This window comes from Sciurus vulgaris, assembly GCF_902686455.1.
Source record: "Sciurus vulgaris genome assembly, chromosome: 8".
NCBI classification, from domain to species: domain Eukaryota; kingdom Metazoa; phylum Chordata; class Mammalia; order Rodentia; family Sciuridae; genus Sciurus; species Sciurus vulgaris.
This window is the reverse complement of record NC_136468.1, coordinates 136,606,748-136,628,269: the sequence shown is the minus strand read 5'-3', so window position 1 is coordinate 136,628,269 and position 21,522 is coordinate 136,606,748. Positions and strand designations below refer to the sequence as shown.

The window sequence follows — 21,522 nt, the reverse complement described above, 5'->3', positions numbered from 1 at the left end:
GCCCGTCCTGCCCACACACCCGCCTTGGGAGGGAAACTTCCCGGGGCAGCCACCGGGGGGCGGTAGTGCACGCTGTCCCCTGCTCCAACTTTCCCCTCCCAGGTCACCCCACGGGGACAGACATCCCAGCTCTGACCTCCATGACCTGCCTCCCTAGGAAGTGCTGTGCCTGATTCCCCGCAGGGATCTGGATTGGACTGAATAAGTCACTGATTCTTGGGTCCCAGAATAAAAGCCCTAAGATAAGCCGCAGACCAGAAGGAGGTATTGCAGATTCAAAGGCAGAGGTCCCCAGAGCGGGGGGCCCTGCTGCCTGGGAGTGGCTCCTGTTTGTGCCTGGACGCTGTTCTTGCAACCAGAGGAACCCTGACCACAATGCCTAGCAGAACGGACCCGGGTCACCCCGACTCATCCCACGGAGTCGTGCCTGACGGCTCTCGGCACATGCAGAAGTTCCCTGCTCACGGGAACTTCAACTCCTGACAGCAGCTTTCTGGAAACCACGTTCTGGGATGGTAAAGATGATGGCTAGGTCCTAACACCACCTCCGGGAAGCCACGCACGCCTTTCAGTAATGAAAGGTCCTAGGCTCAGAGGTAGGGGGTCTGTCTACACAGCCCCCCTTCATCACTGCAGCCACTGGGTCGGGTTTGGAACACAGGGCCTCTGAAGAACCCCACCTCCTCTTCCACCCGTTGAGAGCCACATTTAAATTGGGCCTGTAAATCCACACGACCCTTCAGAGCGAGGCTGTGGACGGGTGCAGATCGGTGCGCGCAGTCTCGGGCAGCAGGGAACAGGTCAGCTGGCAGCCTGCTGACCACTTACTTCCCTAGCTTGTACTCCTCGGGTCCGTAACCGATGTACGTGACCAGCCGCTGTACGCCCTCTCCCGGAGGCCCGTGCCAGTGTGGCCAGGTGTCTGGGCACAAGGACTTGTACCTGCCAGGAGAAGGGGAGGACACTGAGAAGCCCTCCCAGGACAGCGAGCACCCTCCCACGCCACCCAGGGGTCTGCGGAGCTCCCTGCGCTGTGTGACCGCTCACGCCAGCGTCCTCTAACTCAGCTTGGCCATAAGGAGCCTGGTCCCCTGGAGCGGGTGGTGCGCCCTGTTTTTAGGAATGAGGACATCAGGGGACCCTCAACCCCAGTAACTGCAGTCCACCCCCAGGAGTGTCCCCAAGGAAACAAAAGGCCATGTCCACACACAGACTCCTGCAGACTCTCAGTCCTACCGTCCATCCAGGGACCACTAACAGCCCAATGAATGCCCCCCACCCCCCAGAAGAAAGAGGACTGGAAGCGACAGGATTTTCCTCCAGGGTGATTCTGGCACCAACAGGAAGAGCTGAGTCCACCTTGGCCCCTCTCGCGGCAGCCACCGTGAAGGTGACTGAGCCCCTCCCTGAGCCGCGTTCGACCCCTTCCCAGGTTCATGCTTGTTCACGGACAGGGAGGGCCCCAGCTGCCTCACATGTCACTGTCACCAATGCCCCACTCAGGAGTAAGCTCCACGAGGCAGGGCAGGGGCCTTCTGTCCTCTGCTGTCCCCCTGTGCTGAGGAGAGACTCCTAGCGTTAACGGCCAGAACAGAGGAGGCCTAGATGGCCCCAAAGGTAGACGTCAAGAAGTCCCAAACCTGCAGGACCATGAAAGCGTGTGTGTGTGTGTGTGCGCACGTGTATCTATGTGTGCATGGGTATGTATATGTGTGTGCATGTGTGTATGTTGGCGTATGTGTTTGTATGTATGCATGCATTTGTGTTTGTATGTGTTTATGTGTGCCTTTGTGTGTGTATGTGTATATATATGTGTATGTGTGTATGTGCATGTGTGTGCGTGCATCTGTGTGCATGTGTGCATTTGTGTTTATGTGCATATGTGTGTGCATGTGTGTATGTGTATATGTTTGTGTGTATGTGTGTATGTGTACGTGTATGTGTGTGCATGTGTGTATGTGTGTGCGTGCGTGTTTGTGTATGCTTGTGTGCACGCATGTACGTGTGTGCGCATGTGCGTGTTTGGGGGTGAGGTGGGCAGGGGCGGTTGCCCCCTGCCCGCACCAGAGCCACATTCAGGAAGGTGGACAGGACCCGGGAGGCGCGACCCGCGGCAGATGGGCCCACACCGCGGAGCACGAGGTGCGTCCAGCAGGGAGAAGGCGAAGGCGCGGCGATCTGAGCCCAGCCCGAGCCCAGGTCAGGTGGAGCGGTGGTGCCGGGACGCGCGTGGCCTCCGACACCACCCTCTCGTCCTGGGTGCGAGGGATGCTTTTCTGCCACCGCCGTGGCAATCAGGAGCCGGGATGCGTGCCCACTGCTGGCATCGCATGGGGGCGGTGGCTTCTAAGGGCTTCGGGTCCCCAAAGCCAACTCTACCTTTGCAAGAAGTGCTCGTACTTCCGCCGGTACGCGAAGCCCGCCCGTCTCACCCGCAGGTGCTCCATGAGCCCCAGGTACTTGATCTGGTGCCTTATGAGGAAATCATCGAACTTGCCTTTGCAGAAACAGAAGAGGGAGTGGCCGTAAAGGACCCTGTGGCTTCATTTCAACCAAGACAGACCGGAGGCCTCAGCTGACGTTCCATGGGCCAAGTCTGACCACAGATCGCTTTTTCAGGCCCTAATCGGGTTCTTTAGATGGGGGAATTTTAGAGAACAATCTAGACTTCTGGTCTCTCCTAAAAATTCATGAGATTTGGCCACCCTGGGCCCAGAGGCCCACGTGGCAACTGGTTGGAAGGGATTGGTGCCACCACCCTTTGAGACGCAGGAAGGAGGGGGCTCGCTCCAGTTTGCCCCAGTCCCTGCCACTCCCTATTGCCTCACTCCCAGTTGACCTCACTCATTAGCTCAACCTGTCTGGCCTCTATGAACCTCTGACTGTGGGCCTTCCTTAGAGAGCATGGCAAGGGCTTAGAAAGTACCCAAGTCATGGACCATTTTGGAAGCTGCGTCACTGGCTGAAAGGCCAAGATGCTTCCCCTGGCTTTGACACCTGCCCAGCTCACCCGTGTGGCTCCTGTAACCGAGCAGGGCTCTCTCTGGAGCACCAAAGGAAAGCCACGGCTGATTCGTTCACTTTGTCATTGAAAAAGCGACGCAGTCACAGACAAGGGCTGGGTCCTGTGGTGGTCTTTAGCCTCCTAACCCTGGTCTGCTCCTGGCCTCCTCCCAGAGCTCAGCGTTCAGAGCCACCTGTCACTCACTGGGCTCCTTGGTGGCATTGGGCTTGATGCACCGGATGTAGGAAGGTTCCTTGGAGATGAGGATTTCCAGGAGGCTGCTCAGACTGTTCTTGAACTGGGTCCCCACCTGTGGGCCGAGAGAACGCTCCAGCTAGACGCCGCTACTCCCAGCGGATCATCCCCGGGCTGGTGTCCCCCTCCACCCAGACTCCTGACGGATGGTCCTGCCTGTTACTGTTTTGCCTACTGAGTTGGTCGGCACCAGGCTGGTCTGGTCCAAGCACCTGCCCGGGGTCCTGCTCGCTCGGACAGCATCTCACGGGAACCAGCACCACCGCCCATTTCCCCGCCACTGCCGTCGGGACCCTTGTGCCTGTATCAGTTATTTATTGCAGGATATTTTCCTCCTCCCTCTCCCACTAGGTGGGACCTCGGCTGCCCGGCTGTGGCTAAGCCCGAGCCCAGTTCAGTGCTGGGCGCGTAGCAGGTGCGCATTGAGCATCTGCAAGTGGAAGAACGGGGGAGGAACCTGCAGCAGAAACGGGTCCAGAACGGTGCCTCACAAATCGGGGGAGGGCGGCTTAGAAAGCTCAGGTAACTGGAGGTTCCTGCGCCCCCAGGGATTTTTTTTTCCCCTTTCCAAATCTGCGTAGGCATGTTTTTGCCGCTCACCGTTGGGGGCCTCCTCCGGCTTTCCAACTCGGCTACCAGGAAGCACTCCCTCAGGATGCTGTTGTCCGACCTGCACAGCACCTGTGAGCGGAGAGAAGTGAGACCGTATTTGCTGTTTCAGAAATCACTAAGGAACTTTCAGGAAGCCCGGAAGCGTGCAGGTAGCCAGGTGCCTGTAATCCCAGGGACTCGGGAGGCTGAGGCAGGAGGATCGCAAGTTTAAGGACAGCCTCAGCAACTTAGTGAGGCCCTAAGCAACTCAGCGAGACCCTGTTTCTAAGTAAAAAATAAAAAGGGCTGGGGATGCGGCTCAGTGGTTAAGCACCCCTGGGTTCAATTCCTGGTATCAAAAAAAAAAAAGTGTGCATGAGATAACAGTCGTCTGCTTCTTGGGCACTCGATATTTCTAACTGACAAAGAGTAGCGACAAAACAGAAGCACATGTGGAAGGAGAGTCTGGGGGGTGGCTCAGCAGCTCAGCCTTATTTCTCTGACATGATGAAACACAGTCTGTTCCCAGTCTAGCTCAGCTGCAGCAGAATCAACAGCTCTTAGAACGGTCTCCAAGACAAAGAGAAAACACAAGACAGAACCTCGTGCACAGTGCTATTGTTATACAAGGAAAGAAAAAGGGAACACACACACACACACACACACAAACACACACACACACACCCTGGCCTGCGTCATCCCCGGAGGGACGCACAATCAACCAGAAAGAACAACAACTGACTTGGTCCTTGGTCCTCAGGGACAAGGACACAAGGTTTGGTACTATTCAATTTCCATCTCCCATCTCCATATTTTTAAAAAATGTTCATTACCCAAAGTCCTTCATTTAAAAATACATTTAATTTTATGCCAAAATTTTTTTCCTTATTTCCACACAATGGAATATTATTCAGCCTTAAAAAAGGAAATTCTGGCCCATGCTGCTACATGGATTGACCTTGAGAACATAATGCTAAGTGAAATATGCCAGTCACAAAAAGACAACTATGTGTACGAGTCCACGTGTGTGGCGTCCTTGGAGGAGACCAACTCATAGAGACACAAAATGGACTGGGGATGACAGGGGCTGGGTGAGAGGGAACGGGAAGTAGTTTGTGGTTATTAAGTTTTGCAAAACGTAAAGAGTTATGGAGATTCCTTGTAAAATGTTGTGAACGCACATAACACTGCCTAACTTTAAAACGATGGATAGGGTGAAGTCTATGGTATATGTTTTGTCACAAATTGTTTTTTAATAGAAACTTTTGCTTGTTTAAAATATCCCAATCCTAATAACAGTGGCATGGAAGAGTCAGTTTAGGTCAGGAGAGAAAAAAAATGACAAGTGATCCATCTTGAAGTCAGAAAGGGACCTGCGGCCCGGGCTGGTGAAGGGCGAGGTCTCCTGGGGACGCAGGCTCAGGGGATCGGCCTGCGGAGCACGTGGCTGTGGCCGCAGAGGGCAGGGCCGTGGGTTTCCCGTGTGCTCGCCAGGCCTTCCCCTCCTGAGTCCTGCACAGCAACCCGTCCCCAGAGAAGCCGCCATCAGATCCCCCCAGCAATGGGGACATCTTCCAGGAAGTCCCAGCCGGGGAGACTCAGACACAGACCAGCCACCCGGAGCAGAAATTCAAGGTCAGCCGTCGCTTATCCACGCTGGACCCAAAGGGGTTGGGACTAAGGGGCCTCGAAGAGGCAGAGGAAGTTCAGAAAGGGCCCAGAACACTTCTGAGATGAACTGCGGGCCCTTCCCTCTGAAAATGTCCCCTCTGTGCGTAGGCTTGGAGAAACTGAACTCATGAAATGAAATGCATTTTTTTTTTTTTTTTTGTCCCAGTCAGCTATTTCAATACCCAAGGCTTCTCTGCTAGGCGAGGTCTAAGGAACAAGACTGGACATTTCATTGGCAGTTCCAGGGGTGAAGCCCAGATCCAGCTCCACCTCTGACCTTGAACGAGCTGTAACCTCTCTGGGTTTCAGGTCCTTATCCTCAGGTAATGTCACACCAGTGTGTCCTCACACAAAAAAAGTATCTCCTGCACGGAAAAAGAAATCTCCGCTGTTCCCTGTGGACCACACGCTGCCGAGCTCTCGGGAGCCCCTCGTAACCGTACCCATCCCTAACACACTGAGCTCATCTGGGCCACAGGGCCTTTGCACATGCTGGTTGCTCTACAGGAAGCACTTCATCTCTCTATGGCTCAAAAATGTCCTCTTCGACCCCAGGTCCTCCTTAACTTCCTTTATAGCACTGCTGACTGACATATGCATTCATGCCCCACCCTCTCCCCCAACTGGAAGCCCCACCAGAGGAAGGACTCTGACTTGCTCACTGCGCAAACTCCCGAGCTGGCACCCAGGGGGGTGCCGCACACCTGAGCCAGCTCGGGGAGTGAAGGCTGGCACAGCTGATCTCCCACGTCTCCTCTGGCCACGGCACGCTGGGGTCCTTACAGAACGCACAGACGAGAAGAACCCGGAAGACAGATCCACCCCAGCTCCACGCCCCAGGGGAAACCACAAAGGACACCTTGCAACCCTCAGAAACTCGCGGGGCAAAGCTGCCGACTTACTTCTTTCAGGTGTCTGTAAAGGAGATCGTTGTTTTTTTCCAAGAATCCTGTAAAAACAACAACAACAAAAAAAAATAGTTTGAATCAATGGCTTTTCCTTTAAAAAAAAAAAAAAGCAAAAGTCCGATGTCTGGTTGACAGCCAGGTCCTCGGATCTGAACCCGTGACCCACGCTGGCATCCGACCCCAAGAGAGTGCCACGGACACGCACAGCCTCTACCTCTGCAGGCGACGAGGCTCCGGAAACTGAATCCTAGCTCAGCAGCAAAGAAAGCCGTGGACGTTTCCACGGGAACAATGGAGGGGGCTGGCTGAGCCTCCAGGGCCACCCGCCGAGACCCGGGAGGCGGAGGAGAAAACCTGCCCACCTAGAAGGCCACCTTCGGCACCTCTGCTGGCGGTACCTGTCTGGGTACCAGCTCTCGGGAGCCCCTCGTAACCATACCCATCCCTAACACATTGAGCTCATCTGGGCCACAGGGCCTTTGCACATGCTGGTCGCTCTATAGGAAGCACCTCATCTCTCTATGGCTCAAAAATGTCCTCTTCGACCCCAGGGTGAAAGCTCAGAAAGCTGGGTGACGAGTATTCATTTCCAACCTCGTCAGTTAATGAAACCAGCAGCCAGATGACACTGTCGATCAAAACCAGCTAAAAATGACGTGCTTCAGAAAGGACATCGGGAACACCTAACATGGACATTTTGAGATGATGGTTTTGAGTCACAGAAACTAACGATTTTATTCCGGTAAAATACACATACCATCAGATTGACCAGGTTAACCACCTGTGAGGGCCAGTTCAGTGTGGCATTAGGTACCTCCCTGTTCTGGGCAGACGTCACCACCGCCCGCTCCCACAGGGGACTGAACCCAGGGATGCTCCACCACTGAGCTACACCCCAGCCATGCCCCTCCTCCACTTTTAATTTTATTTTTGAGACAGGGTCTCGCTAAGTTGCTGAGGCTGGCCTCGAACTGGCGATCCTCCTGCCTCAGCCTCCCAAGTCGCTGGGATGACAGGCGTGGCCACAGAACCCAGCTTCCAGAACTTTTTAAACATCCCCAATTGAAAGTCTAGCTCCATGAAATGATTCCCCACCCCGCCCTGTGGACAGGACTGCGCTACTTTCCGTCTCTATGGATCTCCTCTGAATGCCCCATGTCAATGGAAACCTACAGTAGCCATCCTTTTGTGACGGGCTTATTTCCCTGATCAGAGTCCCCGAGGTCCACCCATGCTGCAGCACATACCAGGATTTCCTGCCTTTTAAAGACTAAATAATTTCCCATCGTTTGCTCGGGGCATATTTTGCTTATCCCTCCACTGTTGGGTCCCTCGTGAGCCGTCTCCACCTTTGGCGGTGGGGGGTAACGCCCTGTGAACTGGTGCGTACCCGGGTATCTGCCTGGATCCCCGTCTTCAGTCGTCTGTGCCATAGACCCAAACTCACTTTTGCTAGAACCTTTAATTGCACAGTGCCACTTAGGGACATTTATGCTGTGGCTACGATGGGTAAAACCTGGCCGGGCAAAATACCCAAGGATGTTAAACAGGGTAGGGCTTAAAGGGTAAGAAGGCGGTGATCACCCAGCACCTGCGGGACGTGGCCCTTGGAGACACGCGGGCAGCCCTGCCCTGCACGCGCTCTCCCCTGGTAGGGGCGGAAGGCCCGGGTCTGAACCTCCGCTCTGCCCCTTGCTGGCTGTGTGACCTTGGGAGAGTTACTCAACTGCTCTGAGCTCAACGTCCTCAGAGATTGAAAGGGAGGAAACAAAACTTCTGGAAAGATGCAGAACAAAACCGCCCCGTCAGAATGGCTCTGATAAAAAAGAGAACAGCAGATATGGTTGAGGATGCGGAGAAGCGCAGAGCTTCCTGCGCGGCCGGTGAGAGTAAAGTGCTGCAGCAGCACCGTGGAAGACAGCCCGCCGGTCCACAGAGGGCTACGCGTGGAGTCGCCCTGTACCTTGGCAAGTGCGCGCCCAGTGTCCTGCCCAGGAGAAATGCACACGTGTGTCCACCCGAAGGCTCCCGCAGGCAGGTGTGTGACGGTGTTTTCACTATAGCCAAGCAGCGCAGGAAGCGCGTAGGTGATGTCATCGACCCGGGAGTGCAGGCGCACTGAGGTCGACCCATGCGGCGGAATAGTATTTGACCATGAAAAGGAAGGACAAGGCGAACCTTGGAACACGATGCTAAATGAAAGAAAACCCAAAGGACCAGGGTGGCATGATTCCAGCTGGAGTCCTGGTCCAGAGAAGGCGAATCTATCGAGGCAGAAAACAGATGTGTTTTATGCCTGGGCTGCAGGGGCCCAGCGGCCAGGAAATGGGCAATGACCCCAAAGCATCCAGAGTTCCTTTGTGAGGACATGAAGTGTTCTATTATTGATGGTGAATGGCTGCCCGACTCTAAATATACTAAAACCATCAAATTGTACACTTACATGGAGGAAATGTATGAATATTAATTTTTAAAAATTGGGTGGAATGTGAACTGTTTCAATAGTTAAATAGAAAAGAAATGAAATGATTTTGTTCCTCTTGAAGGCTGAGTAATATTCCCTTGAGTATATATACCACATTTTCTTTATCCATTCATCTGTTGAAGGGCATCTAGGTTGGTTCCAAAGTTTAGCTATTGTGAATTGAGCCGCTATGAACATTGATGTGGCTGTATCTCTGCAGTGTGCTGATTTTAAGTCCTTTGGGTATAGGCCGAGGAGTGGGATAGCTGGGGTCAAATGGTAGGTCCATTCCAAGTTGTCTGAGGAATCTCCACACTGCTTTCTAAAGCGGTCACACCAATCTGCAGTCCCACCAGCGGTGCATGAGTGTGCCTTTCTCCCGGCATCCTCAGCAACACTTATTCTTTTATTTTTTTTTGGGGGGGGGGGGTACTGGGAATTGAACCCAGGGCCTTGTGCTTGCGAGGCAAGCACTCTACCAACTGAGCTATCGCCCCAGCCCAACACCTATTCTTGGTAACTGCCATTCTGACGGGAGTGAGGTGGAATCTCGGTGTCATTTTGATTTGTCATTTCTCTAGTTACTGGGAGATGTCCCATGGATGGAACTGGAGACTCTCACGCTAAGTCAAACAAGCCAGTCCCCCCAAACCAAAGGCTGAACGTCCTCTCTGTATGCGGATGCGACTCACAGTAAGTGTGGGGGGCAATGAGACGTTCAGGGGACCCGACAAAGGGGGAGGGAGGGGACGGGAGTGGGAAAGACAGCAGGATGCGTGGGACAGGACTTTCCCGCTCGTCTATGAACACAGGGCCAGTGACTCCTGACCACAAGCTCGGGCTCTAACTAGCAGAGTCGTACTCCACGCGCACGTGATGTGTCAAAATGCCTCGCGGATCTACAAAGTTCAAATAGAAAGAGAAGGAGCTGAGAAAGGCCTTCGAGGTGGCCGCTGGGACGCCAGGCGGGGCACACTGGGGCGGCCGCGCGCCGCCTCTCCTCGGTGACAGGCTGGGCACTCACCCTTGGTGCAGTAGGTGACCTCTCCCGCATAGTGCAGCAGCTGGAACTCCATCCAGCCGATCCTCTTCCGGCCTTTCGGCCCGGCCAGCTTCCGGCTAGGAGACAGAAGGAGGCGAGGACTGAGCGGAGAGCCGGGGAGAGAAGCGGCCAGCGAGTTCTTCAGGAACTCGACGGTCCTTGGTCCACAGGCAGAGCTAACCACAAGCAGAGGCCTTGATCTTGGCCACCGATCAAGGCCTCTCTATGAATAGACGCTTCTTCCTCATAAGCCCCGAGGAATAAAAATCCTCAAGCGAGCCACAGAAACAATCTTAAAAAATAACATCATGGGCTCCGTAGCCCACGCCTGTTCTCCCAGTGACTCAGGAGGCTGAGGCAGGAGGATCACAAGTTGGAGGCCAGCCTCAGCAACTTAGCAAGGCCCTGCATCAAAAATAGAGGACAAAAAGGCATAGCCAGTCTCTCTCTCTCACACACACACTCACACAAACTTCTATTTTCCTTAGTCATAATGAAGAACAATTTCACTACCTTACATTTTTACATTGGGCAGAGACGATAACACTCCTGAAACATCATGTTTCAGATTCTGGCGATTCACAATTTTTGACAGCTTGTCCTTGAAATCTAATGTAGCGGCGGCACACGTATCTTAAGTGTGCAGAGCCACGAGGTTTTGCAAACTGACCAGCACGCAGGTCAAGAGACAGGACGCTACCAGCCCTGGACACCTCTCCGCAGCCCTTTCTGCCCCAGCCCGGTCTCTACTGCCCGGGTGAGCTTTCCTGAGTTTCACGGTTTAGAGACGTGAAATTCCACAGTGTGCACTCTTCTGCCTGCTTCTCTCCCTCATGTCTGCGTGATCCCCCTGACATCGCAACCTGTGATTTTAGATATTCAAATACATGGCAATGTATTTTTCCATTTGTGCCTGGGCCGTGATTTCTTTTCTGTGCCAGCTCCATCTTCCTGTGTGATTTATTATCCTTACAGGATTCTACAAAGTTCTCTTAGAACCACTCCCCTCCACTGAGCCTTTACTACAGCCAAAATGGCACCAGGTGATCTGCACAGACCCTGAGCTTGGTGTGGCGGGGATATCAGGATCCCCACCTTGTAGCTAGGGGAAACGTAACTGCAGGGACAGTAAGTGGCTTGCCTGTGTGGTGTGGCCAGGCAGGGATTCAAAACCAGGCCCTGTGACTCCGGAGCATACGTTCTTTTGCGTGCATGTGTGTATGTGGGGTTGAACCCAGGGCCTCGCACATGCTGAGCACATGTTTACCGCTGAGCCACAGCCCAGGCCAAAGCACATGTTCTTAAATGCCCTCCAAATTTCTAATTTCTCTTTTGGAATGCTGAAAACTTTTCTTTTCTTTCTTTCTGTTTTTTTTTTTTTTTTTTTTTTTTTTAAGTATCAGGGATTGAACCCAGGGGTGCTCTACCATTGAGCTACATCCCCAGCCCTTTTTATTTTATTTTATTTTATTTTATTTTATTTTATTTTATTTTATTTTGAGACAGGATCTCATGAAATTACCAAGGGTCTTGCTAAATCGTTGAGGCTGGCCTTCAACTCGTGATCCTCCTGCCTCAGCCTCCCGAGGGTCTGGGATGACAGGCGTGCGCCACCGTTCCTGGCTAAAACTCTTATTTTAATCGGCACGATCCTTACGTGGATACCTAGGAACGCAAACGCCCCCTGGGTTGTCCATCTCAGATCTAACACACATCACTTGCGCATCTTATATCTGAAGTTATAAGAGACACCATTTCATGCCTGTGAGAATGCACGTCCGAAAACAAGACACGAAATCTCAACAACAACAAAACGTTCCCCTTGGAATCCACTTTCAGTTTGACTTCTGCTAACTCGTACGCATTGGTCTGTCCCCAGGACACATTTGTCCCCCTGCGGCACACGCCGGGGAGCAGGGTGGCAGCGTCCCCCACACGTACGTTTGGAAGTGTGCGTGCCTGCCCACTCTGTCTTCCAGTTTCTCCAGGAAGCTCACGTCCGTGGCGGGGCCGGGACGAATGCACTCTTCATCCTTCAAAAGAGAAAGGACGCCCCGCTACCCATGGCCCGTCCGCCCCGGGCTCAGCGGCTTTCACCAGCCGTGCAGGATGCTCTGGCCTCAGAGGCCGTCACCCCGCCTCCCCAGCTCCGAGAACATTCTGGGGGGAAGGGGGCCTCCGGCATAGAGGCTCGGCCTCTCCGATGTGGGATTGGGGGTTCCGTGAAAAGTCAGCTCTTGCGACAGCTGACCCATGTATTCAAAGTCTTCCCGCGGGTCCTCTACCATCGTGAAGGCCTCCCTGCCTAAGCACTCGACCTCCTTTTTCCCCTCTTATTTTTAAAAGTTTTTGTAGTCCTGGGGGTTGAACCCCACCCAGGGCTGCTCCACCACTGAGCTCTACCCCCAATCCTCTCTATTTTGAGACACAGTTTAAGTGGCTGAGGCCGGCCTTGAACTTGTGATCCTCCTGCCTCAGCCTCCCTAGTAGCCCGGAGGACAGGTGTGTGCCACCACACCCGGCTCATTTTCTCTTAATCAGTCATCACTGACCAAAAACAAGATTTGTGCAGACCCTGAACTAGGAGCAAAGCCCTTCTGAAAACTGCAAAAGCAGTCGAGTCCCACCTTCCCCACTTCTCAAGCTGTGTCCTTCCCGACATTGGGTCCTCAATGATGATACCGTTTAATCGCCCGTCTTAACAACAAATCAACCTCGAAGCTTCTATTAAAGCCAGGTTGACGAGACAGCTTCTATGGAGCATATTTCTAAGCGTTCCTTACAGGTGCTGTTATTACTATGCCCCATTCAAAGATGATGCAGTTGAAGTTCAGAGAGGTTAAGACACCTGCCTGACGTTTCACAGTGCATCTAGGTGGCACCATGTTCATGGCAACTACGCTCCCCACCCGTGAATGTCCCTGCCGTGCTTTAGCATGCTGGATTAGCAGAGCGGTTGGTGGCTGTGTAGGGGCGTGGGGGCAGGAGGGCAAAGGGGACCGATTGTTTTCATTAAGATGGAAGCACTGGCGAAGGCCTACAGTGGCTGGATTCACAACGCCATGGGTGGATGACAGACAGTGGCCCGAGAGAGACCGTAGAGGGGCCAGGCTTGCTCTCATGTAACAACCTCCCAGCAAGAACTTCAGCTGCTCCTTCTGAGACCTGCACCCTCAGTGATTTTTCCTGAAGGTGCCACCACCTCCCGACATGCGCATGCCGAGCACCAAGCTCCCATGAGCCCTTGGGGTCTCACCCAAAGCACCCACCAAACCCCCATCTGAACTGGGTCCTGGGTTCTACATCTATGGAAGACTTTGGTCTCCGAGGTCTTTCCCTGACGTCTCCCAGTGGCCAAGAGCTCAGCAGGAAAGCTCGACCCGCACCCTTCAGGAACTAGGGGGGTTCCACGCACGACCCCTCAGAAGCCTGGGGAAAGTTGCCCTGTGTGTCCAAACGGCAGGAGAGACAGGACCAGAGCTGACGCTCGTTTCTCACCAGAATGGATATGATTCCCTTGTGCCTCTCTTCCACCAGGTCACAGATGATTTTGTTGTTGAAATACTGAATCGGCTCCCACTACAATGACAAAGGACAAAGAATCCTCCAGAAGGGATTTAGGTGAGCGAAAGGCGCGTCGGGTGGAAAACGGTTTGACAAAAATTGTTTTTCAAAATCCGATTTTTTTCATATCCAAACTTAACCAGGGGATGCCTTCTGAATATCAAAAATGACTTCCCAGGAAAGAAGCAGAGGAGGACCGAAAAATCAAACAATGAGCAAAGTCTCCAAGGAAATCGTATTTCTCAAGGAAATGTCTTTAGCTGGATTCAGAAAGCAAATGAGGAGAAAAATATCAAAACGGTTACCTCGATCCCTTCCGTTTCATATTCTGCCTGTTCTGCTTTCAGAGTCCTCTCTATTAACAGTTGTTGGAGCTTCTCGTTGCAGTAATTTATACAAAACTGTTCAAAACTAGAGATGCAACCCATGTAAATAACTGAAGTTATACAAGCCGACCAGTTTTTAAAAAGCGTGTGCTTATTTTGTGGGGGGGTGGGGTACAGGGATCGGACTCAGGGGCACTTGACCCCTGAGCCACCTCCCCAGCCCTATTTTGTATTTTATTTAGAGACAGGGTCTCCCCGAGTTGCTTAGGGCCTCGCTAATTTGCTGAAGCTGGCTTTGAACTTGCCATCCTCCTGCCTCAGCCTCCTGAGCCGTTGGGATTACGGGCACGCACCACCGTACCCAGCTAAGGATGCTTTTATAATAAAGAAAAACTAACAAAGCCCTTATCAATAAAATAACCAACTAAATAAATCCTAAGAGTTAACTTGGAATAGGTTCCATTTTTCATGGTTCTTGTGCTTCTAGAACAGTCTGTGAGTTAGGGGCGAGGTAAATCTGGAGAGGTTCTGGAACTGAGAAAATCAATGACGGTAACATAAAAGATGACTAAGCCTCGGGTGAAACCAGAGAGAGGGCAGAGGGCAGACAGAGAAGTGCAAAACTCACCCGTTCTTGTCGAAGACTTCGAACCCATAGATATCCAGCAATCCGATCACGGTTTTTTTGGTGACATCCTAGACAAATCACACATGCCATTAATGGTCAGCGCTGTAGTCTGGATGGTCTGTGTGCATTCCCCAAGGGTCTGTGCATTGGAATCGAATCTCCCCTGTGAGGCGTTCAGTGGGCAGATACTCAATTCCACCACGGGGCTTGCAAGAGAGGTCACGGGGAGGCGATTAGCGTGAGATAAGGTCATCAGAAGGAGGCCCCACGATTGAATCCTGGTGGCTTTGTACAAAGAGAGACCAGAAGAGACTAAGTGCACTGCTTTCTGTCTCTTGTCACATGATGCTCCGCACAACCTTGAGTTTCTACCAGCAAGGCCACCACTACATGTGGGCCCTCCAAAACAGTAAGCTGAACAAAACTCTTTTCCTTATAAAGCTGTCTGGTGCCAGGTTTTTTGTTATAGTAACAGAAAATGAAGAGAGTCAGGTTTTTCACTCTGAGGTTCAAAACCCTCTGGCTTCCCCCAAAACTGGACTCGGCTATAACGCTCACGCCTTCTCTTTCATCAACCGTGACTCGTAGGAGAATCTCTGGGTGCCTGTGGCCTGCCCAGACCCCACTGTGGCTTCCACGTCTGCCACCCAGGAAGTGACACTTTCCCCTTCTGATTCAGTTCTTGTTCTGTTCCTCTTCAAGCTCTAAAGGCCACAGTCAATCAAGAAAGAAAACAGAAATGGACCTCAAGATCAAGGAGATGCCTGTCCAGGTGAGGGGACAGGAGATACGGAGGACAAAGTGCCATCTGGCAGGAAGGGAGGTTTAACGAGAACACTAGACTCTGAATGTGCCCCTGTGTGGAAACACAACCCCCAAATTCGTGGTGCAGGTATTTTGAAGTAATGAGGATTCCACGAGGTGCCTACGATGGTATCAGTGGCTTTATAAGAGGAAGAGAGACATAGATACGCAAGCACATACGTGTACACACAGACACACGTACACACATACACACACGCATACACACACACATACACACATGTACACACACATACACACACGTATACATACACACATACACACAAACGCGCACACACGTACACACACATACATGTACACACATACACATACACATACACGTACACACACATACACACATACATACACACATACACATACACATACACACATACACACACATACACACACACACACACACACACACACATACACACACAATTCAGCTTACAAAGGAAGCACATGGCCAGGGGCATAGCTCAGTGGTAGAGTGCTTGCCTGGCATGTGTAAGGCCCTGGTTTGATTCCCCAGCACCCCAAAAAATAACATAAGACGGAAACATGATCTAAACTTGAGTTGGAAGTAGTAGTTGTGTATTTTTACATGGATTAAAAGAGCCTGGTACCGTGGTGCGTGCCTGTAATTCCAGCTACTCAGGAGGCTGAGGCAGGAGGATGGCAAATTTGAGGCCAGCCTCAGCAACTCAGCAAGATCCTGTCTCAACATAAAAAATAAAAAAGGACTGCAGAGGTAGCGCAGCGGTAGAGACCCGGGTTCATCCCTAGTGCTGAAAAAGCAAATACGTGTGTGCGTGCGCGTTGCTGTTTCTCTGAGCACCCGAAGCCTCTGGCGCAGGACACCTGCTGTGCCTGTCACACTGTGGGTCACGCTGTGCGCTCCTGTGAGCCTACTGCGCGCCTGGCGGGGGCAACGTGGACCCTCCAAGACAGCACCCGCGCCCTGGGGAGCTCGCGGGCCATTCTCAGGGATTCTTCTTCCGTGACACCAGGGGTAGCGCTGTTAGGGCGAGTCACCCGGGACCCGGGACCCACCTTGTTAACCAGGGAGCAGTTGATTTTGTTGACCAGCCACGTGAACGTGCGGCCATAAACAGCCTTGGCCATGGCGTCTCTGGCGTAGGCGGAGAGTTCTGGTGTCAGCGGGCAGATCACCTGAAGAGAGTGACAGGGGACGTGGATACCGGCGGAGGAAACGCCCCCTGCGTTTTCAGTGCCGTCTCTAAGGACCACTGAGAGAGGCCAGGTGCTGGGGGAGGGGACGCTCGGTCTCCCGGAGGCTATTTCCTGTACTGTCGCTGTGTGTCAGGCACTGTGCTGGGTGGCTGAGACTCCGCCGCCACCAAGACACCCGTCCTGGCCTTTGAGGGCTCCCAGTGCAGCTGGGGCGGGGGTGGGGAGGACTACTGCAAGTCGAGAGTGACGGGTGACATAAGAATGTGCATGTGGTGCCCACACTAGGGGTGGGATAATCAGGGAGGCTCCTGGACGCAGGGCCAGTGACCCCAGAGCCTGCAGGCTGGAGACGGGCTCGCGAGACGAAGCACAGGGAACAGCATGGGGAACAGCACATGCAAAGACCCCTGGGAGGGAGGATGGAAGGAGGATTGAGGGAGTTGGAGGCCTGAGCTCCAGAGTCTATGCTGGTGGCAAGGGGGCCTGCAAGATGAAGCAGGAGGCCCTGACAGGACCCCCCAAGCAGGGCCTAGTGGGCGGGGTTCCCCAGGGCAGCCTCAGCATCATGGCGCTGTCAGCTAGGGCCGGCAGCCACGATGGGGGCGGGCGCGTCTGTCCCCAGAGCCATCCTCACCTCCTCTGTCTTGGCTTCGATCTTTCTGTGGGTCAGAGCTTCCAGAAGAACAGGCGGGTAGACCCCCAGGAGCTGAAGGAAAGGGATCCAAGGTGGGTTCAGTGACTCCGTCCGTTCTCCTGGCTCACTCAGAGAGTCCATGGCGAGGCCGGGCCCGGGTCACCTGTCCCCACTCATCACCGTGTCCCAGCCCAGGACAGAGGGACCCGTTCTGTCTGCGCTCCAGCCTCAGCAGCACCAGCAGGAAGGACGCGGGCTGTCGCCACGGCCCCCGGGGCCCAACTGACAGCACCCGCCTGCCCGGTGCCCCCTCCGCCCCCTGCAGTCCTGGGTCCCCCTGGGTCCTCTTGGAAAGAGGGACGTCACCTTGGCGATCCACTTGATCTCGTGAGTGTCGGGGACTGTGGCACAGCCTTGCTCGTCCTCCTGGAAGCAGATGTTCCCCAGGTGGAGGACACTGGCAATGACCCCAAAGAGGTTCTGGGGACAGGAGAAGTGGGGGCAGAGGCCAGGAGGCCAGGAGAGGGGACAGCAGTCACTTTGCTGGTCCACGGTCAGCAGAGAAGCCCTGGAGCAAAGGGCCCCCTCCCAACTCCAGCCCTGGCCCCGCTCCCCCCAGAAACAGCCCTTGATTGGCTTCTGTGACCGAGAGAGAGAAGGAAGGGCCTTAGCAAAGCGAGAGACCGTCCTGGTGCCCAGCGCTGACGATCTCCATTTCCGCATCCCAGAAATACGAGGACATTTACTTTCTCACCAAATACACCGTCTTCACGAAATACTTTCCAAAACTATTTTAGAAAAGAAACCTCACCAGCTGCCCCTTCCTTTTCCGATGCCACGGTCCCTGCTAATGTCTTTCCTTTAAACCTACCCTCCTCGTCCTGAAAAGATTGACCATCCAAACGAAAAATTGAAAGGATAAAGTGGTTATCCAGCCTACTGTGTGTTCCTGTTCGTTCCAAAACAGAAACGTAAATAAACAAAGTCCTGTAATTCGGTGGGGTCTAAATTACTGAGACTGGACCTAACGTGGGGGAAGAAGCCCTTCTGTTCCTCTTCCACACGACCTTGGGAACACTTTGTCACATAAAATTCCAAACATCCAGTTAACATTCAAATTTCAAATAAGCAACGACTGAATTTTTGTCCCTACGCAGTACTGGGGACATAATCGTGCTAAAAAAGAAAACTTCAGCATTTACGTGAAGTTCACATGTGGCTGGGTGTCCCTGTCATTCGCAAACCCCAAGCTTTCAGGCTTGTTCCCAGGAAACGGCCCCGGCCCATACCTCAAGGTCAGCTTCAGTAAAATCAATGACAGAAAACGCATTGGAGACGGTTTTCCACTCGTTCTTGTCATTAAGAGATGATTCTTTGGCACAATGACCCTGCAACAAATTCAGGTCACATAATGGCATTTTAAGGACAGTTAAGCACACACACACCTATTCCTACATCAAAACGATTTCCCCCCACACATGCAAAAGCTAGTTCTATAACAGATGGAATTGAAAGCAGATAGGATTTACTTTGCCAGTGTATAATAAGTCGCTGACTGCTGCTTTTTCCAAATTTATTTGGAATTTTATTTTAAATCTCAGTTCTGAGGCCAGGTGTAGTGTTGCATGCTTGCAACCCCCATGACTTGGGAGGCTGAGGCAGGAGGATCACAAATTTGAGGCCAGCCTCAGCACCTTAGTGAGGCCATGAGCAAATTAGTGAGACCCTGGCTTAAAATAAAAAAGTAAAAAGGGCCAGGCATGTGGCTCAGTGGTAAAGCTCCCCTGGGTTCAATCCCCAGTACAATCAACCAATCAGTCAGTCTCAGTTCTGTGAGAATATGCAAAGTTACACAGCAGAGGGGTATAGTGTATTCCTATGTGTTTATAAATCTCGTTTTCCTTTTTTTTTTTTTTTCCTAAGCAAATGGAAGCCATTTGTCTCAATAAATATGTGCTAAAACATGCAGGGAAATTATGTTGCATAACTTCAGAATCATCTCAATTTGCTTAGGAATTTCCAGAAAACCCTCACTGCAAGATTAAGTGGAAGGAGGTCCTTGCTTAAGGAAATTACGGTTTGGCTTTTAAAGAAACACAGATTAGCCAAGTGTGGTGGCACACACCTATAATCCCAGCGGCTCAGGAGGCTGAGGCAGGAGGATCACAAGTTCAAAGTCAGCCTCAGCAACTTAGCGAGACCCTAAGCAACTCAGTGAGACCCTGTCTTTAAATAAAAAAATTTAAAAAGGGGCTGGGGAGGTGGCTCAGTAGTTAAGTAACTCTGGGTCCAATCTCTGGTACCAAAAGAAAAAAATAAAAAACACAGATTGTATGGACATTTCCATTTAATGGAATCTAACTAGCAAAGATGTAAAGACACGTTTCTCACTAACCCTGGGAGTTGTCTTTTAAATAAGCAACAGATGACCAATGTCACAATCATAAGAGAAAATGTTCCAGACAAGTGCTTTTCATTATTTTGCTTTCCTGTCCGGGGTGTTCCCAGTTTCCCAATTATCTGAAGATTCATTATCGGAAAAGATTTCTTTACTGTGAGATGCAAAGACATCATCCTGTGAAAATATTCCCTCATGAATCAGCCAGTCACAAATACAGTCAGCCCTCCCATCAGCTTCTCATCCGCAGATTCAGCCAACCACAGCCCAGAAATAATAATAATAATAATAAAGTACTGAATATGTATCAACTTTTTTTTCTTGACATTTTTTCCCCAAACAACAGTATATCAACAATGCACATAGCATTTATATTGTATTGGGTATTCTAAGTAACCTAGAGATTTTTTGAAATATATGGAAGGAGGGCTGGAGAGATAGCTCAGTCGGTAGAGTGCTTGCCTTGCATGCACAAGGCCCTGGGTTCGATCCCCAGCACTGCAAAATATATGGAAGGATGTGAGCAGGTATATGTAAATACTTTGCCCTTTTATATAAGCTTGAGTGTCTTTGGCTTTGTGCCCCTGTGTATACTGAGGGACAACTGTATACCTTCCCCCTGAGGGCAGGGACTGTGCAAGTCAGTTCCTCTCTGGACACCTGCTGGGTTTGGAATCAGAGAAAATATATTGCAAAGGAAAGCCATAAATTTTTCCAGGGTTATGGGATATTGCGATATTGACAAAAATAATAGCAAATTGTTAAAACCATTTCCAAAGCCACTGGGGCATCAGGATCTGGTAGAACTAGTATGGTCAGGGAAAAGAAAAATATATATATATATCTTTAAGAATAAAGATATGATATATTCTAACCAGGGATGATTTGATTATTGAAGGGCTAGAGAAGCTCTTCGGGAAATGATTGATGCCCCAAATATTTTTATAAATCAATCCTTTCTGATTGTGCTTTGAAAACCCAAGCATCAGGGATCCTTATGACTGTCAGAAGAAAGAGACTCTTAAAAAAGAAAGAGTGGATGTGTCTTTTGTTCTAAGAATTAGTTCAAGATTTATGACATACACATTGAGATTGTGGGATTCTTTTATCTTTGTTGGCTTCATTTTTCAAGGAAGATTTTGGTCAAGATTTCTCCCAAGATTTCTCTACAACACTGGTCTGCATTGTATGAGATTCACTTTCTCAGGTCTTGAACAAGTCTCTCAAACGATGCTCCAGCCTGCACTCTGCAAAGTGACCACAGTTCAAAGCCAAGAAGGGAACGATAAAAAAACATGGGGCCGGATATAGTAGCACATGTCTGAAGTGGCAGCAGCTTGGGAGGCTGAGGCAGGAGGATCACAATTTCAAAGCCAGCCTCAGCAGCTTAGTGATGCCCTAAGCAAATCAGCAAGACCCTGTCTTTAAATTAAAAAATTTAAAAAGACCGGGGATGTGTCTTGAAGGTTAAGTACTCTGGGTTCAATCCCTGGTACCGAAAAAAAAAAAAAAAAAAAGAAAATCTTGGGTCAAGAAAACTGCTGCTAGCAACATCAGACACTATCTATCCAACCTGGGCATTCTAGAATGTTAGCACAGCCCACAGAAAAATCAATGCTGCAAAAGTAAATTCTGAATTTACTCGGATTGCTTATAGGAATGGCCTGCACTACGTCTCTAAGGTAGTGTGTTCACTTTGCAGCCAAGAGTCCTCAAAGGTGGGAAAGGTCTTCTCACAAGAAGCTTAAAAGCAGAATGAAGCAGCACAGGTGGTAGATACAGGAAGACGGTGAATTTTTATTACATCTAGACCAGAAGTTCTCACCTTAGCTGTGCATTAAATCATCAGGGGACTTTGTTGTACTTTTTTTTTTTTTTTTTTAATTTGTAGTGCTGGGGATCAAACCCAGGGCCTCTCAAATGTTCTACTGTGAGCTACATTCCCAGCCCAGGGAACTATTTTCAACAACCCTGCTGCCCAGGTCGCAGCCCAGATCAACTAAATGCAGACTGGGGGAGGGTAAGGATTCAGGCCTCTGTGC

General features: G+C 51.3%; 1 protein-coding gene across 1 annotated transcript in view; it reads right to left on the bottom strand.

The window, feature by feature from the left end:
• Positions 1-21,522, bottom strand: part of MYO1H (myosin IH) — a 70,446-nt gene that overhangs the window by 10,898 nt on the left and 38,026 nt on the right. The window contains exons 7-20 of the mRNA XM_079151300.1: positions 18,372-18,470; positions 17,449-17,562; positions 17,083-17,154; positions 16,308-16,427; positions 14,454-14,521; positions 13,805-13,910; positions 13,434-13,514; positions 11,877-11,968; positions 9,918-10,012; positions 6,424-6,470; positions 3,860-3,940; positions 3,209-3,314; positions 2,380-2,497; positions 829-942 (exon numbers count right to left, since the gene is read on the bottom strand). Of these exons, the coding sequence (XP_079007426.1) occupies positions 829-942; positions 2,380-2,497; positions 3,209-3,314; positions 3,860-3,940; positions 6,424-6,470; positions 9,918-10,012; positions 11,877-11,968; positions 13,434-13,514; positions 13,805-13,910; positions 14,454-14,521; positions 16,308-16,427; positions 17,083-17,154; positions 17,449-17,562; positions 18,372-18,470 (1,313 nt within the window). The remainder of the gene's footprint in view (positions 1-828; positions 943-2,379; positions 2,498-3,208; positions 3,315-3,859; positions 3,941-6,423; positions 6,471-9,917; positions 10,013-11,876; positions 11,969-13,433; positions 13,515-13,804; positions 13,911-14,453; positions 14,522-16,307; positions 16,428-17,082; positions 17,155-17,448; positions 17,563-18,371; positions 18,471-21,522) is intronic.